The sequence below is a fragment of the Rissa tridactyla genome, chromosome 2 (assembly GCF_028500815.1).
Source record: "Rissa tridactyla isolate bRisTri1 chromosome 2, bRisTri1.patW.cur.20221130, whole genome shotgun sequence".
NCBI classification, from domain to species: Eukaryota; Metazoa; Chordata; class Aves; order Charadriiformes; family Laridae; genus Rissa; species Rissa tridactyla.
The window spans coordinates 38,371,996-38,389,554 of NC_071467.1; the positions used below are offsets into that span (position 1 = coordinate 38,371,996).

At 44.9% G+C, this 17,559-nt stretch overlaps 1 protein-coding gene across 1 annotated transcript; it reads right to left on the bottom strand.

Moving 5' to 3' along the window:
- Nucleotides 1-975: 975 nt before the first annotated feature.
- VXN (vexin) lies at nt 976-16,136 on the bottom strand. The gene is made up of 6 exons (XM_054192872.1): nt 16,070-16,136; nt 12,949-13,004; nt 7,007-7,169; nt 3,587-3,648; nt 1,821-1,906; nt 976-1,162 (listed from the first exon to the last, which is right to left on the bottom strand). The coding sequence occupies exons 1-6, from the start codon at nt 16,134-16,136 to the stop codon at nt 976-978; spliced, it is 621 nt and encodes a 206-aa protein (XP_054048847.1).
- Nucleotides 16,137-17,559: the final 1,423 nt, after the last annotated feature.

Consider the following 17,559-nt stretch of genomic DNA (forward strand, 5'->3'; position numbering starts at 1 on the left):
TTTTTCTTTTTTAGAGAGGAAAATCCAAGGGCCATGACCAGCAAGTTCTAAATTGAAAAAAACTTTGAGAAAAATTTATGAGCAAATTCCATTAAATCCATCTATTCATAAGCACAGGTCTCCTATAGGCAAATAGCTCGTGTTTAGTCACCTCGTTGCACCATTTACATATTTTCTTTCCTCCTGGTATTTTTGTGCACCTAGTGAACTATCCCGTACCGCAAAGGTAGAGAGTAAGTTGCTGACTATGAGTTAACATATAAGCAGGTTCTATGGAAGAAAGTATCTCTTAAGGTTATCCAGTTGCTCATAGTTTGATCTGGCAGGACGCTTTGAAACACCAATCACTCGTCACATAGCAAAGCTGGGTAAACGTGTGTTTGCAAACTTGCTCAGTTCTGACTCACCCGTTCTTTTAAAATTTTTGCATCATTTACTCCTGTCTTGAAATATCAAAACCGAAGAAAAAAATGTTTAGCGTATGTTGTTCAACCAAGCATATCATAAGATGTGGTTTTTATCTCCTGATATGAGCGGGGGAAGAGGACAAGCAGTGGTACACAACGAGCAGACCCCTGGGATTTAACGGCACTCTGTAATCGGTCTGTTGCCTGGCAGGAATACCCAAACCTCTTGGAAGGCTTTTCTTGTTGTGAGTCCGAGCTGATTCAGACAGGAGATGTGAAATGTTGAATGGGCCAGCAGTAGTTTCAGCTTCATTGAATCAAGACGTAAAGCTAGTGGGATACTTGGGATTTTAGTCTATCGCAACAAAGGCAGGCCAGTCAGTTGTATCACGGTCACCATTTTTACCTTAGCTAGCCTTTCTCCCACCATTCTGAGGCAATAACATCAAGTAATAAAAAGGATATTGTTTTCCTGGATGAGCTGTGCTGTGTCTGTTCCCTCAGTGATCCTAGAGCACCTTGTCCTGGGTAAAGGACCTTCTGTCTTTCCAAGCGATGCTGAGCCTTATCAGTCCGCCTCAAAGGCACTGTTTGTTGCTCCCAGGTACTCCGACTTCTTCTTGTGCTTCATCCACATCTTCCTCAGGAGGCTGGGCGTCCCGCACAGGTTGCCTCCCGTCAGCGGTAGGGAAGCTTCTGCTCCAGGTGGCAGGGTCAGGTCGTACTCCGTTGTCTTCCTCCAGCGCTGCCGGTGGCTAGCAAAGAAAGCACAGATACATAACGCGTTCATCTCTGCGGCCTCTCTTCCCTGCTTATGACGACCGGCCACTGAAAACCAAGGGCTGCCGTCTGAGAGGGATTTATGTCTCTGCATACAAAGTGCGAGGACACTGTGCCAATGAGCTTGTTACTGTCCCCCAGGTGGCAATGGCAGCACCACAAATACCCCCCAGATCCGTGTCTGGGGGGTTCTCTGCCTACTGATGAGTGCATTTGTACTGTGGTCAAGCTGTTCCTTAATTACACTTAAAGACAATAAACCTTTGTTGAAAAAATATTTCATTACCTTTTCGAAACTGCCATAGGGCAAATATTATAGGCTTCCTGAGGGGAAAATACTTAAATTTTGAATTTAGATGCTTTTCTTTCTAGTGATAAAACAGAGCTGTAACTGGCACTGGGTCAGCTGTACAAATGGCCACGGCTGGTGATACAATCAGCCTGTCCTTTAGCTGATCTCTCCCTGCCTTTGGGAAGCAAGCGGCATGGCTTTCCTGTAAATCACTGAGGTTTTACAGCTGCGATTCAGAGGAGATCTGCAGCTGAGCACTTCTTTGTGTTTCTGGTGAGAAGGTGACCCGCGCCCCATGCGCAGCCCTGCCCGCCTTGGCTGAGGGGTGGGAAGGGACTTACTCCTCCGTCAAAGCGCTGTCGCCGGCGGGCGAGTCTGTGACAGCCACCCCTTTCGCTGTGATACGAGCAACCGGCGATGGTGGGAACTGCGGGAGGAAAAAGCACGTCATTAGGAAATGCCACTGATGAGTAGGGACCCCTCATCTGAGGAAAGAGGCCATTTTAGGAAAATGCATAAATACCGTAAATCTCTTTACAAGAGAAAGCAGGCTGGCTAGGGACTTGGCTGCCCAGCTCTTACCCACGCAAATACCGATTGCTCGCATGAACGGTCTCACTGAGCTCAGCACAGGGCTCGTATGAGCAAGAATTGCACCTGCCGTCGAAGGAGGGAGGCTTGCAGAACTTTTTATTCCCTGTTTTTTTTGCCCAGCTTCCCGAGGAGGCGAGACTTTGTGCAGAGTGAGCAGCCTGCCTCTTGCGGCTCTTCACAGGCCACCTCTGCCGCTGGCAGGGCAGCAGCTCTACCAGCCACCCCTGTTTCTCGAGCGACGTTCAGAAATGTTTCTCTTTTTTGCTGGGTGCTGTCCTGTGTTGTGGGGGACCCTGGTTCATGCCCCAGTTCCGCCACGGCCCCACAAGTGCCTAACCATCAACTTCCTCCTTGTCTTATTTGATCATAAATTGCCCGCCAGTACTGAGTCACCTTTTCCCATAAACAGGCCACTGAGACCGGTGTATCCTCCAAGATGGTAAGCTAAACTGTGTGTTGCCCAGAAACAGAAAAATACGTCAAAAATTGTGACGTGCTCTTGTCATTTCAGGCAATAAACACACTTACTGATTTTACTGGCAATACTGAAAAATTTCTTCATATTATTGTCATGGCTATAGCTGGTATTAAGTTGTCTAGGGCTATTTCTCCTGGGATTAATCTGAGACTGGATACATTTGGGTGTGCTCTGCAAGTATCCCAAGACTTAAAGATGATTGAAATCACTTTTGCAAGCGTACTTTGAAATTTAACCAGGTTAACTCTTGGTAGGTGCAGTTAGTTTCATTACACTGAATACCATTAATTGTGACCAGCCTTCAATATTGTACAGTCATTTTTCTCGAGTGTAGCCCATCCACCAGCTAGCAAGTATATTGCAGCCATCCAAAAGAGCATTTGAAGCCATAAAGTTTCTATAGCACGGTCTGATATTGGTCAGAAACTTTTCAAAGGACTACTTCCTGTTTGAAAATCTAGTTTTTATAAAATGTAGGGACTTGGAAAATTTGGCCTTTGAGAAAAAGAAGGGAGGGAAAACGCTTTAGTAAACCTTAGTCATTTTTAACCAAAACGTTTTGTCTGTCCATTGCAGAACAAATTTTTGGGGTTTGCATGATGATTTTCCCATCGACTCTTTATTCACATTTTTGATTGATCCGATTATCATGTCAGGTTGGCTTTCTGGAGAATATGAATTATTTGATGCTTGTTCCACTTTAGAAATTATTTTTTTCCCAATTTGTGAAATTCCCTGAGAAACAAGAGGTTAATTCCTCCCAGCTCTTGCAGGTGGCTGAGCATCTGGAATGGGAGGATGCCTGTTTCCACCCTACAACCCTTCCTGGTTCCCTCAGGGGCAGCCATCCTACGTCAGTTTCTACTTCCAGCTAAGAATCCTCTGGCATAAGTCATGTCTCAAAGCCTTAATGAAGACTGTGGAATCTGCACATACTGTGACAGACTGACGCGCTGTTCATGTGGGACACGCTGACAGGTACTAGGTTTTAAGATGCATCAGGCAGTGGCAGTTGGTCTCGCTGTATTTACTTACCAAAGATTTTCCATCCAACAGGTGATTGCAGGATTTGGATGACTCTCGATTAGTAATCCCCGCTGCAAAGCATAACAAACATGGCATTATCAGCAATTATCCCATTGGCATAGCTTGTATTAAGAGCCTCCTTCCATGCAGTTAAACCCAGATATGAACAGAGCCCCGATTCAGGTTATAGTCCCACTAGATTTGATTGCAGCCAAAAGTGCAGGTTATGATCATCTACTGTGGTGTCAAAATAGGTGATTTTTGGAATTGCTTAAGTCATTCTGGAAAGTCAGTCAACTGCTTGCTCCTAGAGTTCTCAAATGAGATGATGAGCTGGCCTTAGCAGGCCAAGCCAGGTGGGAGCCCTTCTCCTCCTGTGAACGCCCGTGTGTATGTACATACAAAGAGTGGCCCCATCTGCTGCTCCTCAGCAGAGGTTGGGTAACGCAGTTTTTGTGCATCTTGGAGCCCCACTGCCAGGTTTGTCCTGCCTAGGAGATCAGTCTCCTTTCTGGATTGCCCTGGGGAGTTATTCCAATCTGGGCAGTGATGTGTGTTACATCCACCCCACCACAGGAAGGTATTTCAACCTTTCTCTCTGCCCATGGCTGAGTGGCACCTCTCTCTGCTGGCCTCAAACCTGGAGGTTATCTTTCAGTTACAAGTGAGTGCTCAGATGATAACTTATCCATGGATAAATGCTCACTGACATTCCTGCTAGTTGTGCCAAGGAAAGAAACGGTGACGGATGCGAGATTTTTTTCATGGAGCCAAATTCTCCCCTTTGGCTGTGGGAACGTGGAGATATCTCCCCCACCACCCCCAGCCCCACCCCCACCCCACCCCACCCCTGGCCTTTTTCTTTCTTTCTGTTCCTGGCCATTTTCAGTTGCCTGCTGTTTTTTAAAAGGATATTCAGGTAAGCGAAGAGCGGGTATCTACAGAAACACCAAGATTCACCAAGACAGAGGATAGACTATGATTCACAAATGGTGTCACCAATGGAATAAAAATAATGACAGCAAACATCAGAAATAGCCAAGGCGCTGCTGACAGTGCTGTCTCCAGCATGCGTTACCAATCAGAACTGTCTTCTCCTTCTGGAGGCAATATTTGACCATGATAAATATCTTAACCAGACTCCCTCTTCCCGCTCCCCGCCTCCCCCCTCCCTCCCCTGCCAGTAATTCCATTAGCTACCTAACTGTATACCTCACATCAAAGTTTAATTCAATTACCTCCTCTCATCTTGCATATTAGGTACTAACAGTATTCAGCAAGTGGCTCCAGGCAGCAATGCTTCAGCTAATGTCCACAATTTTTCTTTCTTCTTTTTTTTCTTTTTTTTATCATGTATTGTCTGACTCTTCCCTTCAGCCTGTCCCTCTTCTTATTAGACATAGAAAATGTTCTGGCAAAGTTTTTGCAAAATATGTAAGCAAAAGTAAGTCTCCATGGCTTCATGTTCATAAGCGTTCTTCAGGACAGTGGTGGCTGGGTGCGGTGGGAATTCCACCTCCAGAAGGTGCTATGGATGTCCAAGCCTGGGACAAGGGTTGTCCCACATCTGTTATTCTGACTTGCCCTGTGTTTCCAAGATAAATGCTTGTACAAAAACTTGGTACAAAACTGAGTACTTCTTTCCAGGAGAATAAGTGCAATTTTTTTTTGATCTATCCATCCTCTGAAGCAAAACACAGCTTTGAGCGCAGTCAGGGGTTTCTTGTTCTGGCATTCCACTACATTTACTTGCCTTCCTGCATGCTGGAATGCACTGTCCTTATGCTTTGATATTTGTGTAGGGTTTTGGATGTGTACTGATAATCTCATCTATGCTCTTGTTTACACATTTTTCACGTCCTCCGGAAGTTGAACTATTCACTCTATGGCCCAGATTTCAAGCTGTGCTTTACCAAATCTGGTCTCTTTTATATTCAATGGTGCTTGTCTATGGAGTAAGCATGGAAAACTCTACAGACGCAACTATTTCCAGTAAGAAAATCGAAGAATGTTTTAGAAGGGTGAAATTTATGTGGCGGTCACATTTCTACACAGATTAATGAAACTAGATGATACTCATCCATACACATATCTCACTTCATATCACATTATGCTGGCTCGCCAGCATAGAGAAACAGCTGGAGAAACCTTTCTAGACTCTCTTATGGCACCCTATTCTCTGCGTACTGAAATTGGACACGGCAGCACATCGTAGCAAAGACCTATTTTTATTTTCATACAAATATTTGCAAAGGCTTCTCCTTTCCCCCCCTTAAAATGCTAAATCTATAAAGTCAGGCACTCAAAAGTTATGAAATACCAGAACTGGACCAAAGTTATTTCATCCCCCATTTTTTTCAGATTCCTATGTCTTTTATCCTGTTCACACCTATCTGTCATCTTTTACCTCTTGTTTCCCCTCACAGCAGAGACCAACAGTTCCCCCTTTCTCCCCCGCTGGCTCTCTGCCACCCACTACCCAATGGCCGGTCCCAGCCACTCCTCCTCCTGTCCCCCCTCCAGCCGCAAAGCCCCAGCCCTTTGTTCAGCCATTTCTTGGCTCCGGTCCTGGTTTAAGATCTTTCCCTACGGTCCCAAGCTCAGTTTGTTCCTTCACAGCTTCCCAGGCCCACCTCTTGTCTGATCTGTGTTCAAACAGGATGGCTTATGAGCAGCGCAGTTGGAAACCGGTGGTGTGAAGAACATGCACCTTCATGGTAGTATCTACAGATTTAGCATCTTTTGACAGCTAAATGTCCAATGTCTCTATCAAACATGTGCTTATGGGATTTTTTCAAAGGCTTATGACTTGATTGCCTCTGGGTGGTTTTTCAAGGGAGCAAAAGATGAGTTTTTGATTAAAAGGCCACTCCTTGCCAAACTGCATGGCCTGGCTCCAGCTTCGACCTTCCAAACACAACACACCAGTGCTGAAGGAGCTGAACGACCAGTTTATTTATGTCTACTCAGTTCCTCGGTTTTGCATTGGCAAACTCTATTTTTCCTTCATGAGTTCTCACAAATATGCTGAACAAGTTTTGGTTGAAAAAACAAAATCAGGTCTCTGGCTGTCATCCAGGATCGAAAATTTCATCCCAGATAATTATGTTCTGGCAGGTTCTAAGCAGGGATTTTATATAATAAGATGACTCAGGCAAACTCGGTAATATGCAATCCATCATCTCTGAAATATTGTCAGCCTTTGGAAAGAGAGCGTTTATGACTCTGAAGAAAGCCAGTTTATGACTGAAGAAAGCGAGAGCTCTGTAATGCCACGGTCATTATCTTATTAATTCCACTGAATACTTTAAACATGGAAGTATCCTTCAGGTACACAACAAAGCGCCTGCTTCACTGCAAACAGAAAGACTGCAATATCTAAGAGTGTTCTGAAGCCACGGAGGAATCAAGCCACTTCTGTGGACTTACCGTGCTGGGCAGTGCCCTTGGTGGGGCTGGGTCCCCGCTGCCCGCTCTGCAGGTGGCCCAAGCCCCGCTCCTTGTCTTCACCGTACAGCACCTGGAGGAGGTCACCCTGGTGGGGCTGCAGCTTCTCTGGCCTGTGGGGCCGATGATCGGATATGGCCACCACCTGCAGGGAAGAGGCAAACCCATCCTGTTACGCCTGGTTTTGGAGATTAGGTGGTCTGCCAAGGTCACAGGGGAGCAGCACGGTGCTTGCTCTTCCCGCTGCTTTACTGTCACCCAAAGTGGATTTTGTTGGGTGGGGATTGTGGGATTTGTGGGGTTTGTTTTGTTTGGCTCCTGCCTCTGTGCATGGGACGTATAAGAATATGGGAGAATCACGTGGGGTCTCTCTGGGACCCAGCTACCTAGTTGCACCTTTCTGTATTCTCCTCAGGAGACTGAAATGTGGTCCTTTTCAAGATCTACTGAATAGGATATGCCTTCGAGACAGCTCAAATTTAATTTCTTATTTTGTCATATCTTGGGCAATCAGCTAAACTTATGCAATGTGAATTACAAATGCTATTTCTTCATGGCCTCTTTTGTCTTTCGGACTTGCATTTTATACCTGGCAAATGACTACAGGGGATACGAGGCGGCGAATAATTGTGCTCCTGGAGCTTAATTTTCACAAACATTAGCTCACACAAACAAAACTCACTGAGATCCGGATCTTTGAAAATTAGGCCTCCTGTATCTCGAACAGAGTGATTGAAAACAAGCGTGAACAAAATCAAGTTCTTTTCTACATCGACCACAACTAAGCCATGGCACTCACTGTGCTGCCACAGGCAACTGGGGAGGCCGGAGCTAACGTGAGCTTGAAAAACCAGGGCTGTTATCGAGGATGGTCTGGAAGCAATTTTCTCAGGAAGATTAAAATCCTGACAGCAGGGAAAGAGTGTTTCATACTTTGGTTTTATTTTATTTTATTTTATTTTATTTTATTTTATTTTATTTTATTTTATTTTATTCCTCCTTGAAGACTTGCTACTGTCATACAGAGAACCAGTTAAACGGGGCGAAGATCCAAACCAGCAAGGAAACATGACACATGGCAACTATTCAGACTGTTTCCTACTAGACTTACTTATGTTGATCTTATGTTGCAAGACCAGAAGCAAAGCAGTTACTTGCAGCTAACTGATGACTGATAGTTGCCATCTATGTGTTTTATAAATAAGTACAGTTATTCTGTCTGGAGACTGAGACCAGCAATGGAGCAGCACGCTATTGGCATAGAAAAAGCCTTGATTCCATTTTTTGCTCTGCATACACTCAAGATAAAAACAAAACTGCATTCAAGCATGTCCCCTCAAGCAAAATTGTCCATTTTCTTTAAGTAAGTTTTAATTCATTTTGCCATTAATTTGCAATATTCTGTGCACACAAATTTTTACACATTATAAAAACACATGCACACCAGTGTTTTCCATAACAGGAAAAAAGAAAAACCCCAACCTGACCACTCTTTATTCTTTGGACTCCATGTACTCTCAGGAGTCTGGAGAAGGCTACATGACCTAGATCCCACTGACCAGCAGGACAAGGAGCAGAAACTGCCCAAAAGCAGGCAAAAATACTGCTGGAAAGGGCTGGTGAGCCTAATCCAAGACCTAGGAGGGGTTTTCTCTTAGTTCTGTGGATTTTGGCACACAGCCTAACACAGTCCCTGCTCCGTAAGCTACTTAAGGACATGCTCAGTGTTAAGTTAAAATCAAAGGGACTACTGGTGTCCTTGAAGACAAGCACGTGCTAAAGGAGGACACAGCTGGTGCCCAGTTCTACTGACCACGAATCTGGCGCTGCCGGACAGAGCTGAGCCTCAGCATCACTCTGATAATTCAGAAATGAGGGTGATGCTGGTGGTGAGAGGCCTCCTGCTGCTGCTCAAGCAGTTGGCTCTCCCCCAGCTGCCCCTGGACCAGTTCCAGGACCTCCTCATCCCTCTGCTCCTCGCAGGCTGCAGGCTCCTGTGTCCACGCACGCCCTGACCACCCGAACCTTGCAAGCTGCTTACCAGATGCATCATCCCCCATCACCACAGTGCCATTGGCACAGACACCTGTATTCATTACGGGCATGATGAGGCTGTGCCTGACAGGGGTCCCTTGGAGCCTGCCTTGTGTGAACTGAGCTGTCCCAGCCTTCAAGGAATGCCACAAAGCTCAGCGTTTCCCACCAGCTCTGGAAATACCTCAGTGCTCTTGGTCACACCCAGTCTTCTTTGGTGTGTGACAGAAAATGTCATCAGCCCTCTGCTACTGAGACACCTGAGGTCGTTTCTTTTGCACGGTCATGGAAAGTGCATTTTTGGTAAGTAGGATGCTGGCTGCGGTCGTCTCTAATCCTGAAAGTGGCTTATTTGAGCAGTGTAAACCACCACTGACTTGAAATTTTAACAATCTGCCTATGTACTGCAAAGGATGAAATTTAGTTTGGGGAAAGGAAGCAGGATTTTGAACTCCATTAGTAGCAGGAATTATTTAGGCACATTGTCAATGTTCTTGAGATTCCTTGTTACAAGTCATATCAGTAATGCCAAAACGCCTTCAAGCAGCAGAATCTGTATAATTAAGTTGCAATGCCATTTTCCATTACAGCTGGAGGCAGCAGTGCAAGGTCTATAGCACGCTTTTGGTTAACATCTATGTTTGCAGCGTTTGGCTGTAGTACACTTTTGGAGTTTCTTATCTCCTAATTCAAGATTTCACCGTGACTTTGGCTACCTCACCCATTACTGTAATATGTAAAGACTTATCTAGGTCAGGAAACTAAACCTGCTGTAGTGCAGTTTTGATCTAAACTGGAGCTGACATTTCTCTAGGGTACCTAGGGTAAGGCAGAAGGATCAGCTGGAAGTCACTTTTCTTTTCTAGATGTACCAGGAAATTTAAATCTGTGTGAATGGCAAAGGCAGCCAAACTATGCAGAATTAGTAATCTGCTCTCTAAAAAGCCTACTGTTTTTAGAACCTGTAAGTCCCTTGACCAGCTCAGTCTGCTTGAAGGGCGCTGGCTCTGAACTCAGAGTTCAGCAAAGTCTCTTTTTTTGAACTTTACTGCCTGGCGTATCCGCTGTTAGAATTAGCTGTGTTAAGCAGGGGACACGGAGGATGCAGGAGGGTTGCAGAGCAGCGCAGAGGCTGTCCCCACAACCCTGCTTCTGCACCCAAAATCCCATCCCCACACCAACAAACAATCAGAAAAGGTGACAATTAAACATCTGGCTTTGGATAAAACTTTGAAGCTTAGAGGCTGAACAACAAGTGCTTGTTAGTGGAGGAACTGCCAGATTTGTAGAGTTAAGCTCTTTTTGATGGTCTAATGCTGATCCAATATTTTATGTGGCAGCACTAGCATGCACAGAGGGATTTGCCATTTTTCTGCAAAGTAGCCATGTATTGGTGTCCAGACAGTTCTACCCAAAGGATTTTGGGGCTAGGAGAGCAAGGGAAGGGAAGGATCTACTATCACTGAAAATAGCTCTCAGTAGGGCAATAGGAACTGCAAATAAGCATATTGGTGAAACACTCAATTAAAAAAAAGGTGTTTCCCCCTTTCTCTCACCCTTCCACAGTCATGATTGTGCTTTTGGGGTGCGTTCTTGAATGCGATGGAAGTTACCCCCCAAGGTGAGTCATTTGAATGTTAAATCACTTAATGCTACACTGCTTGAGTATTTCTGCCGCGAAAAAAAGGTCTGGCAGATGTCCACGTTGCTTGCTATTTTTGCCCTTGCCGAGGATTAAAGTTGTGCATCCACTGCAATCACCAGAACAGAAGATTTCGTGTTGGCTGAGGCGTTTCTACAGCACTGACTGCAGGTGCAGAGTTAAAAGTGGAAAAGACAGAATCATTCTGCTACTTTTCTGTGGGTCTCAAAATTGGCAATCACAACTTCCTCACAGGCACGCATATTCCAGTAGGACGCGCTATTTATTTGAATGCTTGCGCATGAGCTGTAAGCAGCTGCATCACACTGAAGAAGGGGAAGGCACAAGTCTAAGTGCTGACTGTGCCAATGGCTTTGGTTTGAGAGCCTTGCTTGGTTTCTCAGCTGGAGCTGCAGACCATTCCTCAGGCTCCCACTGCTAATATGACGCTGCCTGCACCATGACTAAGGGCCAATCGAAGGACATGTTTAATTGGGGTCAGGAAAGCCCCAAAGGAAAAAAAAAATCCTTTAAAAATACAGCAACAAAACAGGGACTTTCTTATCTTATTTTCTTAGACCTTTATGACTACAGTGCTGCTACAGCAGCTGATCCAATCCAAATTAAATATTAGAGGCTCCCATTTAGCAGAAACAACAACTATCTATCTGCTGAGATTGAGAACATGATAACAGACATACCGTTGCCCTGGATTTTGATGAGAGCTAGCTGAAAATGTTCCAGATGATGAGTAGTTCTAAGAGAAAATTCTGGTTAGAAATCGGGGCATTTTCTTGGAAAATTATCTGTTTTGTCCAGAGAATTGAGAAATTCTCTGAGCATTCTGTTTTATTAAGTCAGAATAGTTCACTTCTGGTTTGGACTTCTTTGCTATTTTTATATTACATAGAAAACAAAATATACCAAAGGCATAACAAATAAAAAAAGGAGTATCTCAAAATGGCTTATTTTGAGTAACACTCTGACACTCTGACTTCCATCCTCATTTGGAGTGAAAAGTCATTTTGAAACCTCAGCCTGAGTTACGGGACAAAAATAAGATTTTTCACTATTTGAGAAAATAGACAGATACAGTATTTACTCAGTTACCACAGGAGTGTTATTGACCATACCCGGGGACCCCTTCAGGCATCCTGTGAAGTATCAGGGTCCTGTGATCCGCTTTAATAATCAAGATTGGGGATGGGAGTGAATGTGGCGAGGATTTTCCCAGTGCACGGGTAAGCGTGGTAAGCAGGAGGGACCTACGGTGCGGTGGGGAGATTAGGGAATCAGGAATACGAAGAGGAGGCTATTTACAAATGAGGATGGGGCTGGGAAGTGGGACAGGGCACGGGAAAAGGAAAGGCCATGGAGCAAAATATTCCAACAAAGCACTAGGTAAGAGACAGATCTGTAGTGAGAAGAGTCTCAAAGCTTGTAAAAAGTGCTTTGATACGTGCAAGAGAAAGAGGGCACCATTCCTGCAAATCAGAAAGGCGATAAAAGGATCGCGGAAGGGGTTATGAGTGGATTTAAGGAGGGAAAACTGTCTCTGAAGACAAGAAACATCATGCCCATGTGTCAAAGTGTCCAAACTTGGAAAACATTTTCTCGGAGCATGAAAAATGTTCAGTTCTTTGAATTGGGGGGGCACCTCACCTGCAGGGAGTGGGGAAAGTTCTGGCAGTGCGCTCTGTGCTGGTGCATCGTGGGTGAGTCGAGGACAGGCAAGTGCTGCCAGGATCAAGGGACAAGCGTCCTCTCTCAGAGTCATCTCTTTGAGTCGGGGCCACAGTCCATTGCTCGGTGGTTTTATCCCAAATTCCTTGGGTAATGGAATACTGTTTCCTTGACTAATGCATGTATGTATTGATATGATTTGTTTGCTTTTCCTTCCTGCCTGTCCCTCTGTCACTGTTATTAGGGCTTTATGGATAAGAACTAAGCCTGTGATTCCCTCAGATGACCTGTGTTGATAAGCTGTTATGTTCATTTTGACTGGCTCTGCACAGACGGACTGTATTTTTTGAAGTTTGAAAGCGCTCCTGTAAATAAACTGTAGCTTTACAGAAACTCGTCTTTCTGTTTCCCGCATCGCTCCCTGCATCAGACACCGACGCACTTTGCCCTGAAAGATGCACTTCCCATTTATCCATAGCATTTTTTAAGGATAAGTGTAGCCAACTAGAATTAAAAAAAAAAAAAAAAAAAAAAAAAAAGGAAAAGAAAGGGAGATTTTTCTTACACTCTTCGTTAGGATGTGCTGCGTACTTTTGGCTCGTCTTCGGGCAGGACTACATGCTGCAAAAAGAAGAACAGGAATTCAGTCAGGGTGCAGCGGAGGCAGACAAGATGAGGTTACACACGCCTCTAAAAGTCCTCCGTGAGAATACACTGGGTCACGGTGGGGAGTGGCAGGGGAAAAGAAGAAAGGGTTTAAGGAGGATTCCAGCTGACGCAACCCAAAAGAAAGTCCTTTTTAATGTCATGTCAGAGACCATGCTCTAGCTGTACAATACAGACATCTGTGGGCACACGGCAACAGCCTTCCCCAAGTTTCGGCACCTCTCCCATAGGTTTCCAGGACGAACCGTCCTTCTCCTTCCTGAGTTTTGATCTGGCCTCCCACCCGACGATGTTTCAGAAGGAAATGAGCTTCTCTTTCCATCCAGTCACCTTCAAACATGACTAGTGTATACATTAACTTTGGAGACGCCTAACATTTTACCGAGATAGGGACTTTTTCAATAAGATCAAACTGTGTCATGACATCACTTCAGTTTTACTGCATGAAGTCCAAAGCACAACATTTGCACTAAGCCTAGTCTTTTCTTTTTCAGTCCTCAAAATGGCCCATTCAGTTCTTTGACTCAGGGCATTTTGCTTAGTCTGTCTCACAATTTTATTTCCTAAACCCATGAAGACACCAAAATCACAGGCAAACCAGAATCGCTAGCCATTGGACACAAAAGATGCCAAGATCATAAGCCAAACTTTTGACTGGACTGAAGCGATTGGTGGGGCTTTTTTTTGGACAAAGTGAAGATTGTTTAAACAATTTTTATTTTAGTTTGACTTGAAAAAATGACTTAGTGATGCTTCCACCTCTCTCTTTCATCATGTCTTACCCTTTGCCCTTTAAAATTACTACCCTCCTGTGTGTTCGGGGTACGGGAGTCATGACTATAGAATTTATCAGCCAATGATAGAAACAGGCCTGCAAAAAAATGCCAAATTTTGAGAATTAACTCAAATTCTGAAGGCTGACCTTAACAGCAAGGTATGTGAATGGGGTTCCCTACTCAGGCTCCATGTACAGTCCAAAGGCTTTGAAGAGCCAGGATGATTTGTTATGGGATGACGGGTGACCCTTACTCTCCAGGTGAGCTTTCCTTTACATTTTTGGCATACATTCAACTCCAGGAGTTGCAGGGCTTGCCGTTGCTATGTATTAATGTTTGCAGAGAGTTTTGAAGCTGAGGGAGCAGCTGGAGTTCACTCAAGGCTGCTCATTTCTGCAGCCAAACTCCTCTCCTCTGATGGCAGGAACAACAAGCGGCCAGCCGTTCCAGGGCCCTGGTACAAGCAGAGCTGGCAGTGGGACCAGTTACTCTTCCTAGATGGCTTGTATTTATCTAAAAGCCACCCCTCGATACTGCAGCGAGGATGTAAGTGCTGAGTATTAGGATGCCGCTGGCTAGAAATAAAGTTTTGGCCAATGCTCTGCCCACAGAACGGTAACAGGGGAGGGGACCAGTCTTGCCCAGGGTCCCTGCCAGCGACCCGTTGCAGCACAGGGTACTTCCCCACTGAACTCGTCACAAGTAAGTTATCTGCCCGTATGGAGCTTGAGAGTGTGCTAAGCTGTCAGTTTGATTACGGTCTGTTTTGCATGGCATGATATCCTCAGGGACCCCTACTGCCTTCTCCTGAAGGACACGTTTTATATTTCAAACCATGGTGAGCGTGGGATGAAAATCACACAAACATAATGATGGTGTTTGTTTTTTTTTTTCCCCTAGGAATATGTTGTAATTTGCCTTTGGAGCTGTTGCAATTACCCTTACTTCTGGAATTCCATCATTTGACAACTAAACTAGCTGCTCACGAGCAAAACACTCAAGTGCAGAGAAGTTTAGTGATGCAAGGAATCATCTTCGTGCCTCTCTGATATTGTATGTATTTCACTGGACAGTGCGAGGAGCACAGTTTATATAGATTTCTACCAGAAGCAAGTACTGTTGTGCTGTTATTGGTACCCAGGCTGGTGCACAAGGAACAACATATAAATGTGCCCAGGTAATAAATTTGCCTATTTCCAGAGAGCATAAGATCCACAGTCCAACTCGCTGCCTGTTGTCTGCCAGCGCGAGTGGCAAATGGCTTACTGGGGCTGAAGAATGGCAAGGCATGAAAGGGAAGTCACAGCACCAGCAAACATGCAGTTACTTGAATAGCCATTGAAAGAGGAGTGAAGCACGGAGGTAGCCAGAAGTGACCCACTTGCGCAGGAATACAATGGCAGCAACGCGAACAGTGGGGCTGCGGGGCTCCCCCTGCAAACGGGATTTTCTGCAGGGAGCGGGAGCAGGAAGGGAAGAACGAATCCTTGCAGATGATGTTTCTGGATTTGCCTGCAAAGGGCTGTTTGTATGCACAGCCCAGCTTTTGGGCAACAAAACCAATTACAGTGATGGTTCACTTTGTCATTTCCACTTATATTCTGAAATCAAGCAGCTGAGAGCTCACGCTCGCAGCTTGCAAGCGAAGATCTGATCTGGCCCCACAATTTGTTTTCTCTGCTTTTACCTGCTTTCTTTTCCTTGTTGCTGAAATACTCAGCTATTGAGTTTAAACTAATTTGTTCAATCAAACGGAGACTGGGCTTTGTCCGGTTCTTACTCTTCATTACAAGCAATTAATGTTAATCATGCATTCATTTCCAGGGCATGGCTTTGGAAATGTTCCACTTATTGAGCCAGCAGCCTTAAATTCAACATTCATGCAGTTCACCCAGTTCATCTGAGCTGCTAACTGCTCGCAGAACTTCATTTTCTTTTCTAACACACAGAATAGCCACGCAGTTGCAAGCTGTCACTTTTAGCAATTACCTCATAGGTATATCAACACCGATTCCAGATCTCCCAATTTTGCCGGCGCAAAGATTTTACACAGACACAATGTCGAAGCACCTGCACACGGATTAGCTGCCGAGACAAGCAGGGAGCGCTGGGCTGCCAGCAGAGCCCGGCACGGCACGGCAGAGCGGATGAGCTGCTCCCTGCAAACATTCCCCTCATGCTAAACACCCCGTCCATCTAAAAGACAACACCGTGAGCCGTTGTTACAGTTTTTGATGTACTCACATTTGGATGAAATCACGGTGGTGAAAACTTCTAAATTTTCGTCGCTGCAGCTGTAAATCTGATGCATTTTCCACCTCTCCCTCCTGACTGCCTTTCAGCTTCATGCAACCGCTCTGAACTTCTGGTAAATAGGTTTCACTAATCCAATCTGGCTCTGTGATCATTGTCCAGATCTACAAAGGACAGACCGATGCTGTGATCTCATCTCATTCCATATTCTTCATTGCAACATTTTCTGCTCCCATCTGCCTTTCTATGAATACTATTAATGCAAAGACTTAATTTGGCTGTTACTTTAAGCCTCTACTTAGATAGGAGCATTTTATTTTACCTCTCCTTTTACCAGTTTGGAGAATCCTCCGCAATAAATGGCTAATAATTAAAGTCTGTTCTGTGTAGCCAATGTATAGGCGAATACACATTTACAGAAGTACTGCAAGGATTTTTAAAATAAGTTGGGTTAATATTTTGCGTACTTTAACACATCATAAAAATCTGCTCCTCCCTTATGTTGAGGTGCTGATTCTAGGTGTATTAAGAAAAGCATTTTGTGCTTTATCTTCTAAGTTCATAAACTACCACCTGAATCCTGGGTACTTCCGTGTAAAATTTCAAATGCAGATGACTAAAGAGGGGCACGGCAGGCAGACGTACACAGGTCTATCTGCCCCTACACTTCAGTGGCTGCAGAGGGAGGGCAGGTGGCTCAGTCATAGATGGGTTCCTACATGACTTGATGGTTCTGGGGCCTAATTCCATATTTATGCACTTCAATAAAGGGTCTTCTTGCAAAAGCTTTTCATTCCTTAATGCTCCCATCAGAATTTGTTCCTTTCCACGTCTACGAAAATCAGCCCCCTCAACTGCTGGTGACTTACTGCTCTCATGGACCCCTAAGCTAAAACACGTTGGCTTGCAGGCTCCAGCAACTGATGTAGCAGAAACACTTTCAAGTGTGAATAATGATATTAAATTATATCAGTCTAATGAATAGCCTTCATTACTAGCACGTGTGTGTAATTAACACAAAAACTAGTGCTGTCTTTTACTATAGACGTCTGCCACCAGCAGTCCCAGATGGAAAGTGCCAGCAAACATGGGCTGTCATTGTCATATTCGTGCAACGTTTCTCCTTTGAAATAATAAATATTGTTCAAATACACATCCTGAGCCTGGAAGCATTTTGGCGGAGTGGAAGGCGTCACTGTTTCAAGAAAGAAACGAGTGAAGAGAAGCTGGTATCGCTTGTCACCTCCCACCGCAGCCTCCTGCTGTCCAGGGGCAGCAAAGCCACTGCGGGGCTGGGGGCATTGTCCCGGGAAACCGTGCCGTGTTTGAAATGGGCGGCGGGATGGCAATATAATCAAGCAAAAGTTCAATTAGCTTTTGATTTATTGCGCCACATGTTCTGCTTGTATGACTGATGTCATTAACATCAGGCTCGGCTGGCGCGTTCATCTGTCCCTGCCCGGCTCCCTCTGAAGGCGCAC